Below are 13,344 nucleotides of genomic sequence, written 5' to 3'. Positions count from 1 at the left end.
CAACTGTATAGAGGGAGCGTAAAACGATTGCACTATGGAGTGTAACGTATTTAGTTCGTACTTACTGATTTGAACCAATGCACTAAAATAGGAAAATTACAATTAATCAGTACTAGATCATTTTTGAACATTATATTCATCATATGAATACAAAATACCTTTATTCCGCTGATGATGGTCTTTAATAACTTATCTAGTACATCTATTTATTCACGATAAGAATAGAATAAAAAAACTTTATTCCATTGATGATGGTGTTTAATAACATATATAGTGCACCTATCTATTTACTTTATTCCACTGATAATGGTGTTTGATAACAGCTACATATCTGTTCATCAAATGAATAAAAATAAACCTTTATTCCCTTGATGATATTGTTGGATAACATAGCTAGTGCACCTATCTATACACCATATGAATAAAAAAGAACTTTTATTCCACTGATGATTATGTTTCTAGTACATCTACCTATACACCATATGAATGAAACAAAAACTGTTCCGCTGATTATGGTGTGAAATAGCATAGCTAGTGCACCTATCGTTTCATCATATGAGCAAAAGTACTTTATTTCATTAAAATGGTGATGTTTAATGACATAGTTAGTGCACTTATCCATAATGCAAGGATTGTTTACGACAGGTTTTTATCTACCTTGACCTGAAAAATCGCTTTACACCAGTCCCAGCAAATTAATGAATAACAGATATTTTTGAAATTTGACTTCGACAGTTGTTCTTCCTATGAGATCTCTGACGGAACTTAAAAAAATTACTTTTGGGAACGGGTATGTATTCTTGCTAACCCTTCAAACACTTCATATCCCAAATTGTTACCTTTATTGACATGCAGTTCTAATTGTTCATCCGAATCCAGTTCGTTTATTTGTTTTTAAAGGAAAGCCACATTGAACCGATTGCTGTGAACTGAACCCCAGATTTTAGCGTTGAAGTTCCGTAGACTTACCACTGTCCCATCGGGGAACCAAATCTTGTATCTATAGGATATATAAACACAAGGTAAATATATAGTTATAACAAATTATACTACAAACCATCTATTTCAACAGTATACATTTTATTACCAAGCTTTTGGGCATACAAAGTAAATTTCATGCATTTCAGTAGATAATTCTGGTAAGCAATTCAAACCATTTTTCTCTAAATTGCTTCAGCTTGTCTCGGATTACTTTACTAAACAAGTACTTCGGGGGGGGGGGGGTGCTTATTTGAGGAGTTTAAAATTTCCACCTTAAATCTAGAAACATAATAATATAAACTATTTGGAGTACCCGTCCCCTGGATGGAAGTTATGTCGATTCATGAAAGGTTATCTTAGGACATGAAAAGTTGCTTCCCTTATATGTAATTGTAAAAAATGCAAAAACGCCCATACAAACTGCAAAATATAAAATGTGCAACAGCAAATTTGTATGTATCTTTCCATGGACCCAATGAACCTCCATACCAAATTTAGTAAATATCCATATGCAGGGGGCGAAGTATTGTTTAAAACAGTAAAATCGCCCAAAAACCGCAAAACTGAAAATGTGCATTTATCTCCCCATGGACACAATCGACCTCCATAACAAATTTGGTGAAGGTCCATCCACAGGAGGTGAGGTAGTGGTGAAAAACGCAATAACACCCATAAAAACCGCAAAATGTAAAACGGACCCAATGAACATCGATACCTATATTGGTAAAGATCCATCTACAGGAGGCGAAGTAGTGGTAAACAACGCCAAACCGCCCATAAATACCGCAAAACTAAAAATGTGTATGTACCTCCCGCAAGGACCTAATGAACCTCCTTACTAATTTTGATGAAGATTTATCCACACCCTGTGAAGTAGTTATATAGACATACAAAAGGCAGTACTATCATATTTGTATAGATATAATGAAATAAAATCGCTATGCTGTCACTATATCTAACAATATCTAAATAATTAATTTATACAAAACGATAACCCAAAAGTTCAAAATTGAGAGACATGTTTTAAAAAAATCATGTGAATATAAAGAATGTTTTCCATTTCTTTAACAATTAGTTTTATTATTGTTGTTTAAGTATATTTAATTCTATTATGCAAAATGTCGATTACAAATGAGAAATGACAAAACTGCTCGAATTAGATTGTTTTGTTTTTTTCTATCTAGTCTCGCCATCAGTCGAAAATATACGAAAACAGAATTTTACGGCTCTTATAACCTTGTCAAATTGCAGTTAATAAAATTATTCTATACCTTGTCTTTTAAATAACGGCCATAGCTCGGACATGAAACCTATTTACTTTAATTTTAATTAAATCTTGTGATTTTTGTTATTATATGTTGTAAAGTTTGCTAAATTACATTTGCCTTTTTTTCAGAATTTCATGTCCCGTCAATATTAAATGGTGCTTGAAGCCTTAGGACTTTATGTGTGTAATTATAGCTGTAATTAAAATGTGTTACACAGATAATGATAATGTCACTATTTCCTTATAAATTTGATCAAGAACAGTTGTCACACATCTTACGCGAAGAATTAAAAGCACAATGAGATTTAAGTAGAATTAAATAAAGAAAGATAATTGCATTGTTTATTATTAAATAAATTTTATTATTCATTTTAGATTATAATAACACTTTTTTTTAAATATAGCAAGCAAGTTCCACTGACAAATCATTTTATGAACAACAAAAAACAAAACAGTTCTCTCCTTTTCTCCAAAAATACAAATCTTTCAATTTCAGAAAGTAGAATTTTCATTTTTCATAGTCGAGGGTTTATTCTTTTATACAAAATGTTATCTTCAAGCGATGTTGAGCTAGAAAAAGCATTATTGTCTATTGAATAGTCTTCTACAACGAACAGGCGTGTCAAAGAAGCAAAGCACATACAAAGAACGGTCTGCCCTTTGTCAGAATGGTGGTACCTAACTTACAAAAGTACTGAAGTGTCTTTCTAACTACCACATAAAAGACAAAAGAGTTAATTTCCTAGTAAAAGTAGCTTTGACGAACATGGTGAACAAAAGTACCAATTGATGGGCACTTTCTTTACAAACCGAACCTTTCTTCTTTACTTGCTTAAAATATTCGGAGTAAAATTTCAAACAAACTTCTCTATTCAAGCAATACTGCATAATATCGTTTTGTGTGACTAGTTCTTGGAATAAAATATTATTTAGTATTAAAAACCTTAAAGATACTTGATAGATAAAAAATATTTCGATTCTTAATTACTGATTTTTAATTTGATTTAGGGTTGGAAGTTTCAAAATATTACTTGCTATATTAGTATAAGTTTGAATGAGCTTGATGATGACTGAAGATTGAGTAAAATCTGTACATGCTGACTTCGTGTAAATGACTTTTACTTGAATATGCGATAGTGTTTTACAATAAATAAATAAAATTTAATCAGTTAAAACTATTTGTTACAAGTAAAAAAAATATAGTAGAAGTCTTTGTTACTAAATGAGCTAACTATGAACGTTTTTAACTATGTCTAACAGGTTTTATACATACTTATGCCTTCCACTTTCGAATTCGATGACGAGGAACCCATTTTGAGACTAAGAATTCTTGGAGACGGCTTGAATGGCTAATGAAGAAAACTTTAATATAAGTTTATCATAACAGCAAATGCACAACGTTTCGACAAGGTTTTGTCATCATCAGGTACAATAAAAGTGGAAAGAAGTCCTTGTGAAGAATAAATATAGTGAGTGCATCTGACATTTAACTTTTTGCCAAAACCACAATATGTAATAAAGTCCTAGAAACATAAAACAAAGTTTAGAAAGCTGTGATTTATCATGGGTAAATGTAATACTTCAGCTACAATATTGTGTGACTAAATGAGTTTTTTCCATGCAGTAGATAATACACAAGTCACATAATGGAATGAAGTATTCGATTTATTTCTAATGAGTTATAAAAACATACAAGGATGTACCTGCAGCGAACTGTTCATTACTTATTAATATACAGATAATTTTGACAACATACACTCTGGTGTTATAGATGTTGTGAAACTAAGCAATAAAATATTATATGTTTAGGGTCTTTATTAAGATTAACATACTGTATACGTATATTTCCTGATAATAAGTTTTAGTTTTTAAGAGGTCAATAAAGATAACATGTAATTGTCTTGGTAAAAAGAGTTTTGCACAATACATAACTAGCCAACTGTTGCAATTTCTAATTATACTGAAAGTTTCCGTGCTATGGAAAATATATTCGCGTAATATTGTTTTTGTTGTTGAAAGGTTACACAATGAGCTATCTGTGTTGTGCCTACCACGGGTATCAAAACGTGGGTTTTAGCATCATTAAGTCTTCAGACTTACCACTGAAGATTGATATATTTCATGATACACTTCACAAGTGGAATGGCGTTGACATATCCATAGTTATCTGCTGAGTCACCTAACTGCCTTAAAATGCACATTATTCACATATATTATTATATACACGAAGGATATGTTTATTGTGTTTTAAGATGCGCAATTTAAATTTATACTCATATGAACTATAAGAAATTTTGGTTTAATTCAAATTAATTTAACGCTCAAATTTTGGGCTTAATCCTTGCAGCGACCCCAAATTCTTCTGCGATACACTTTGTGCGATAGAAAGAGTAGTTCATTGCTTAAACATAGAGTATATTTAAATTTTATTAACTAACTTTTTATTTTTCTTTGGAAAGTCACTCAGTGTTTATGGAAACTTTCAAACATTTTAATAAGATAATAATGATCGATAAATGACACCTGATACTATTAAAACTACTTTTTCTTATAATTCTCGACAACTTTGTTGGGAATATTATTTTGTCGTTGTGAATATTATATAAATAAATTTAAGCATGTTAGTCGGTGGTTTCTTAACGTCCTTGCCCCCCAGTGGCACAGCGGTATGTCTGCGGACTTACAACGCTAGAAACCGGGTTTCGATACCCGTGGTGGGCAGAGCACAGATAGCCCTTGTGTAGCTTTGTGCATAATTAAAAACAAACAAACAAACAAACTTAACGTCCTGCCATGGAATGACATCCTATCGTATGTCATCAATATTAACAATAGAATTAAAACCAGTAAATTAGTGTTGCACCCTAGAACCTTAGACAGTTGTTCTGAAAGTATAGTCTATGAATCAAATGTTATTATAACTATTCTAAAAGACTAAGCTTGAATTATTAGTGAGCATGACATGTGTTTTCCTATACGATCTACTTCAATTCCATAACATATCATTTGTCAGAAAATAATGATCGCTTAGTAAGAACTCAAAGTAATTAAAGCAGTGACTTGTGCTCGCATACAAGAGCAACGTGATTTGAGCCCATTTGAAATGACATTTTGCTCAACAAAAACTGTTTTTTGTTGTTTTTTCTCCAGAAGGAATACTTCTTCCTGCTTAGGAAACGAAAGGTTAACTAAGGAAATTACTCATAGGAAAACTCCAATTTTGTTTCTCTTATCTTGGGGAGCAAATACACAAGGATTCTGCATCAGAACAATTTAAGATAATAATATATTCGAGGTATTTTTCAACGTTTTCACTATTTGTCAGAAGACAGTATATTAGATACATCCTAATTTAATCAATGACACTGAAGAAAGTTCAGCTGTTCTTGGCGTTTAAGAAAAAGATATCTTGGAAATTTCAAAGACTAGATTTTGAAACTACTCTGTTTAACAAAACAATCATTTTACTTTGTCTGAAATAAAAAGCTCTAGTTTGAAAATAAGGTTGATATTTCTTATAATTAAATCAAGCTAACATTTACATATTAGCTAAACGTGCCTCAAAATATAAATCATTTTAATTATTTTTAAAGTACAATATTTCCATGTAATCAATACATTGAAAAAATTATACGGCATGAAATTCTTTATTTATGACAAATGTATCAATTATTAATGACAATATATTCTTCACGTAGATAAAGTGAGACTCAAAGTATGTTAGAAATACTCAATCTGCGAAAAATAGATATATAAATGTATTTGTTCAAAATGTATGTAAATAGATGTACATTTTACCTAATACAAAAACTCATTTTAAGTACAACCTTAAAGCCGTAAACCAAGCAGATTTTATCAGATCTTCCCTTAGGATGGCCTGAAAGTCACTAAAAATTTGTCACTTCGTTTTCCATATTCTTTAATAACGCAATGAGTTGACACAACCTCTTCCATCATACTAGAAGTCACAAAGACAGTTGTCACATTCTTTCCTCAGAGTTGTCAGATTCTTTCACATCCTAATACAATACTAACAGTTGTCATAAACTATTCTTCCTCGGAATTCTCTCATTTTCTCACATCTTACCACAGTACGAAAGTAACAAAGAGAGTTGTCACAACATCTCTTCCCTCAAAGTAGTCACATTCTCTCATATGCTACTGTCACAATATTAACGTCAAAAAGACTGTTGTCACAGCCTCACTTCTCTCAGAATTGTCACATTATCTCACACGCTATTAAAGTTACCTAAACAGTAGTCACTACTTCTCTCATATAGTTGTCCGATTCTCTCACATTATTAAAGTCTACTAAACAGTTGTCACAGCGTGTTCTCCCTCGGAACTGTCACTTCCGCTTTTCCTTCAGAGTTATCACATTATCTCACATTCACATACAGTCCTCAAATGTCACAGCCTCTCTTCACTCTGAATTGTCTCATTGTCTAACATCCTACTACGTGTTAAAGTCTCAGAAACAGTACTCAATATCTTTCCTCCCTCATACATGTTACATTATTCAGCACCATACCATAGTATCAAAGTCTCCTGGGCAATAACCACAACTTCTCCCTGCTCAGAGTTGTAACATTTTCCCACATCCTACCACAGTATTGAAGTCATCAAAATCATTGTAGCTTTACTCTCCCAGTGTTGTAACACTTTCAACTGTTCCACTAAAGTATTAAAGTCACCTGAACGGTAGTCACAACCTTTAATTCCCCAGAGTTGTCCCTTTCTGTTCTTTCTCAAAGTTTTCGTATTCTCTCATACATGAACATAGTATTAAAGTCACTAAAACAAATATCGTACTCTCTCCTCCCTCATAGATATCACATTTTCTCATCCTACCGCAGTATTAAACTCAAGCACATAAGGTCACAAAATCTTCTCCCACAGAGTTGCCACATTCTCTCACATAATACTCCAATATTAAAGTCATCAAAACCTTTGTCATGTCCTCACTTAACTCAATGTTTTCCCATTCACGTCTTACCAACGCTGATTTCATAAACATTTATCTTGCCCTCCTCTAAAAGTGGGCACAGTATATAGAGGTAATGTGAAACTATGTGCTTAACAACAAACAAATACTCCAACCTCAAAGTTGTTACTCTCTTTAACGTCCAACAATAGTATTAAAGTCAATAAGACAATTGTCACTCCCTCTCCTTCCTCATAATTGTCACATTCTCTCTCATCCTACCACACTATTGAATTCATTTCTACTGTTCTCATAGTTTCTCTTCTTTTACAGTTTTGCACATTCTCATACATCATCCCACAGTATTAAAATCACCAAGATGGTTGTCACCACATCCAATCCCTTAGCCCTCCCAGTGGCACAGAGGTATGTCTGCGGACTTACAATGCTAGAAACCGGGTTTCGATACCCGTGGTAGGCAGAGCACAGATAGCCCATTGTGTTGCTTTGTGCTTAACTTCAAACCAATCCCTTAAAAATGTGACATTCTCTGACATTGTACCAAAGTATTAAATCAATTGAACAGTTATCGCAACCTATACTCCCTCAAATTTATCATGTTCTCTCACACCCACCCACAAAGATTTCTATCAAAACCTCTAAAGTCACAAAGAAAGTTGTCTTAACCTCACTTTCCTCAAATAATGACACTCTCTCCCATCTTACAATCATTAAAGTCATCTGAACAGTTATCACATCTTTTCCTTTCTCATAGTTATCATATTCTCTCACATCCTCAAACAGTATTAAAGCCAACAAGATGGTTATCAAAACCGCTCCTCCCTCAGAGTTATCATATTCTCTCACACCTTAGTATATAAGTCACAAATCAGTTATAACAAATTCACATTCTTAGAGTTGTCACAATCTTTTATATCCTACTCCAGTGTTAACGTCACCTGAACAGTTAGCACAACGTTTTTTTTTGTTGGTTATTTGGCTTAAATTGGCACAAAGCAACTAGGCTATTAGCGTCAAACAACCTGTAAAAAATCTGTAAATAGAATACAATAAAATGTAAAATGAAAACAAGTTAAAAACGAAACAATGCTCAAAAAGTATGTAAAAATCTAAATAGAAGTAAAAAGGCCAATGACTCGTGAAAAAATAGAAACACATTCAAGTTGGACTGTGTCACCATCACCAGTGACACCGTCCAACATCAGGGGTAAACCATTAAAAAATAAATGACTAAAATTGTGCCATCGCTGACGTTCGTAACGGTGTCGTGAAAGTAAAATGCGAGCAATTGTGATCCAAGTGTCACAAAGGCCACACATTGGCGGATCAGACCCACATAAAATAAAATGATGAGCAAGAAACTGTGACCAGTGCGTAGCCTACATAGGACAACTTACAAAAACTAGACGGCCAAAACCAACAGTAGGTTTGTTCTGGAAAAGCTTGTTATAAAGTTGCTTACCCCAAGTCTATTGTCAACTGGCACAAAGATGGGCCTTGAACACAAAACCAAAGTACATATACTGGACAGGTACGGCTGTGACAGCACCAGAGCAGACAGACTTAGCTGCAGTGTTAGCGAGCTCATTCCCACGAATATCAACACGGCCGAGAATCCATAAAAACTGGATAGAGACAGAAGACAGTGAGAAGTGGGCCAATTGTTTCTGAATACCGACGATAACAGTGTGAAAACTTACATTAAGCGATTCCAGGGCCAATAGAGAGCTAAGAGAGTCAGTGTAATTAGTACAGTTAGTGTACTGCTTAGCTTCTACATTATCCTACCAACTTTATGGTACACACTTTTGATTGTAGGGAAATGGGTGTGACGACGAAATATGCATTTAGTTTGGCCTATAAAAGTGATCAGCGGTTTGTTCGGAAGTCATTTCGAACTTGTACATCGAACAATGAGTACACGGAAAGAGCTAATATAGTTCCAGAGGGGGAAGGATAGTTGGATGTAATTTCGAGAAATAGTCTCTACGTGCAATGGTGCAACAATTAAATATACCCAGGTCTACAAATGGCACCGTGTTGAAGAAATGGAATTCCACAGATGACAATGAGCCAAAGAAACAACCAATTAGGCGTAAAATATTGACTTACAGGAGCCGACGTGTCCTGAGAAAGCTGGTTACCTCATCTTGCCATCAGACCCTAGAGAATCTGTGTTTGGTGATACGAGCAGCCACAGACAATCTTATAAATGTTTAAACAATACGTAGAGAGCTGCATACCATGAATTTTCATAGAAGAGCTGCAGCCCACAAGTCATTGATAACAAATGCACACCGTCGATTGGCATGGGGCATCGCACACCAAACCTGGACTATGGAGCAATGGAAATCGGTCCTGTGAAGCAACGAGTCACGCTACATGCTCTTCCAGTCTGGTGGACTTATTTGGGTATGGAGGATGCCTGGAGAATGCTTATTACCTGAGTGTGTTGTCTCAACAGTGAAGGTTGGTGGTATCATGGTCTGGGGGGGGGGGGAGTTCTCATCGCATGGACTAGGTCCATTGGTCGCAGTGCATGGATCCATGAATGCTGAATCCTAAATTGATGTTCTGAACGATTCTGTGTTTCCTACATTATGGCAATTTTATGATACTGGCTTTTACACCTTCTAACATGATAATGCTCTATGTCACAAATCAAGGATTATGAACATGATTTGAAGAGAATAACATCAGAACATTGCAGTGGCCAGCGCAGATCCCCCGACCTTAACCCGACAAAATATTTTTGGGATGAACTGGAATGCAGAATTAAGGCGGCCCTCTTCAGTAGTGGAGCTTACTAATGCTTTAAAGTAGGAGTGGAGCACAATACCACCAGCTTTCTACCAAAAATTGGTAGACAGTCTTCCATGGCGCATTGAAGCAGTCATTAAGCTCAAAGGCGGGTCAACATGCTATTAATTTCTTGAAATAAAGACATATATTATTCATGACTAACTGTGTCCCATGACTTTTGGAAGGATTCTGTATGTGATTCAAGGCAAGAGAAATGGCATACAACTCGGCAGTGAACATAAAATCTGTAGAGAAGGTCCTGTGAGCAACCACCGAGCTACAATAAATCATGGCAGAGACCTCAGAGTCACCTGATTTCACACCATCCGTGAAAACGGGAACAGAAGAATGATTCGAAAGATGTTCGGCAAAAGAGAAAACGATACTTCCAATCAGGACCTTCCTGAGATGACTCAAAGAAAGATCTCAGGCTGGTATGGTAATGAGCCATGGCGGGATGGGATGATCATCGGACAGACCCAATTCGGCCAGCTGCGCCTGGATACAAAGACCAAGAGGAGGGATGGCAGACCGTCTATTCCAAAAGAGCACAACCCACATAGGAAGAAAGACACAACCCCAGGTGGGATGCTATGGTAAGCATCGATGCTTGGTAGCATATTGTAAAGAAAGTTGCAAACAACGAAAATGAAGAGGAGGTTCGTGGGACTCAGTGTACAAACTCTAGACTGCTGAAGTGCAGAAGGCCCCCCTGCAGAGCCACTCGATCTGTTCCCCAAGAGGTGGCAAAGAGGGCACGGAGGATGTTCAGTGCCCTTGTACACTTGACACGAAGCTGCTTAATGTGAGAAATGAAAATAAGCGTACAGTCAAAGATAGACCCTAAGAACTTCGCCTCAGAAGAAGAGCAAGAGAGGTAGGAGAGAGATGGTGCGGTATCTCATAGTGAATGTCATTGGGTCTGACTGATGTACTACCATATCGATGAAGAGCAAGCTTGAGTTCCATCAGTGTAAATGAACGATTATAATCATAGAATCTATCAACCCAAAAGAAAAGGGGCAATCGCTCAGCACAAGAAACAGAAGTGCTGGAAAGGTGGGAAAAGCATTTCCCAAGAGTATCTGCAATGTTCTGTACATCAAAGTATTATAGTTACTTGAATATTTTTCACGAATTCTCATCTCTCAGATACATCATATTCTCTCAATATCTTACCACAATATTAAAGTATCCCTATCAGTATTCACAACCTCTTTTCCCTCAAAGTTGCCTAATATTGCTATATTTTTCTACAATTCTGAAATCACAAAAGGCTTTTGTCGGAAACTTTCCTCCTTCATAGTTTCAGAATCTCTCACGTCATACCATAGTATAAAAGTCACGAAACCTGTTATTACAGCCACTTCTCCTCAGAGTTGTCACGTTTTCTAACATCTTACAACAGTATTAAACTCAGCTGAAGTGTTCTCACATCTTCTCCTCCCTCAGAGGTATCAATTCTCTTATATTTCACCAGCGTAATAAATTCACCTGAACAGTGTCAACACCTCTTTCCCTTTGAGTTATCACATTCTCTCAAATCCTATCTCAATATTTCAGCAGTTGTCACAGCCTCTCATTTCTCAGAGTTGTCACAATCTCTTCTCCCTCAGAGTTGTCAAATTCTCTCAAATCCTATCACAGTATTAAAGTCACATGAATAGCTGCCACAAAATCGTTTCTGTCAGATAAGTCACATTGTCTCTCATCCTACCACAGTATCAAATTTACTAAAACATCAGTCACAAATTTTCTTCTATCAGAGCTCTAACATCCTACCAAATTATTAAAGTCATTTGAACAGTTGTCACCACCTCTCTTTCCTCAGAATTATCATATTCTCTCACGTTCTACCTCAGTATTAAAATAATTTGAGCAGTTTTCACAGCTTCTCCTCCCTCAAAGTTGATACAGCCTCTTTTCCGTAAGTGATTCGATTTCCCATTGTAAACACAGATAGCGTATTTTGTAGCCTTTTTGCTAAAACAAACAAGCATAATACGACATTCTTAGGTCCTATAATGAAAGTAATAATACGATTGAACAAAATTGCAATAATTTGGCTTGTAACTAATATACAATTTTGGCTTGATTTATTTCTAGCCAATCACAGTTTCTCAACCTCAGTTGCCATGCAGTAATTTAATTGTCTATAGTTCAGCTTCGAGAACTCGTAGGCTAGTAATCTAAACATGTAATAAAAGGTCTTTGTCTCTTATTTTCAACTGTGTAAATCAATGTGGTTTCCATCTAGTGAAGATTTTAATACAAATAGGAACAAAGTGACGAAATCTTAGATTGGTGATACGATATGTTGTTGGAAGAAAACGTGTTTGTAAATAACTTCTGCCACAATAAGTCCTTTGATTAGTCAATGTCGGTTTGCAGTATCATAGGGAAATGAATATTTTTCCTAAAACGAGATGAATTAGGCTTAGTTATGTAATTCTACATTCAACAATATCAAGTTTATTTTCGCGACAAAACCTTATCGGAATACGTAACTGATCGAATGGACAAATAATCGAAAATATGTGTACCAAACATATATATATATATATACGTATATATATATTAGCATGAAACGTATTTAAAATTTAAAACGTATATTAAATGAAGTCTTCTTATTAACAATTTGAATAAAAATGGCTGCTAATAATTTTGGTGCGGTTAAAACTTATTTTTACTGTGAGCCATTTATCGTAAACACTGTGAAACTGCCTTGTATTTTTCTAATCAAAACAAATATAAAATCTACAGTTTTATAAAATAAAATATTTATAGAAAATTCTTAAAAGAATGTAGGAAGACATAGAATACATTAATTGAAATGAAAAAAAAAGGTAGACATTTTAACTGATTCTTAAAAAAACATATCACAATGAAATCCTTTAAATTTTGAAAGTCGCAAATTCATACAAATCTCTAATATAAAAGTAATGCGTTTTATTTGAAGACATTACATAATCTATAATATGTAATTATGAAGTTTTGAAATTACTTTTGTTTTGAAATGTAATAAATTAAACACATACACCGTATAGATACGGACACGTCGAGCATGTCTACCAAGTGATTGTGCTAACTCTAAATCAAAGAGAGGAGTTTGCGGACAAGCAAATTCACAAATATACAGCATAAATAATATAGATCATAATTATCATGACCCTTTTTTGCTTTGAATAAAACATCTTTTGACAATGCTAATGTGTTACCACTTGTTGTGATAGTTTATGATCCATAACTAAATATCACTAAGTTTCATATGCCTTCGTAACAACTTCTAGAAACGTTATATCCTATCTGCAGCTATACAAGCTGATGGTATAATTTTTAAGCTTTTGCT

At 34.7% G+C, this 13,344-nt stretch overlaps 1 protein-coding gene across 1 annotated transcript in view; it reads right to left on the bottom strand.

Annotated features, from left to right (window-relative positions):
- Positions 1 to 13,344, bottom strand: part of LOC106478290 (cytochrome c oxidase subunit 3-like) — a 59,383-nt gene that overhangs the window by 15,606 nt on the left and 30,433 nt on the right. The window contains 1 exon segment of the mRNA XM_022381877.1: positions 7,808 to 8,041. Coding sequence (XP_022237585.1) covers positions 7,808 to 8,041 — 234 coding nt within the window.

The sequence above is a fragment of the Limulus polyphemus genome, unplaced genomic scaffold, assembly GCF_000517525.1.
Source record: "Limulus polyphemus unplaced genomic scaffold, Limulus_polyphemus-2.1.2 Scaffold197, whole genome shotgun sequence".
Taxonomy (NCBI): domain Eukaryota; kingdom Metazoa; phylum Arthropoda; class Merostomata; order Xiphosura; family Limulidae; genus Limulus; species Limulus polyphemus.
Note: the sequence above shows the minus strand (reverse complement) of the source record. Positions and strands in the feature narration are given on the sequence as shown.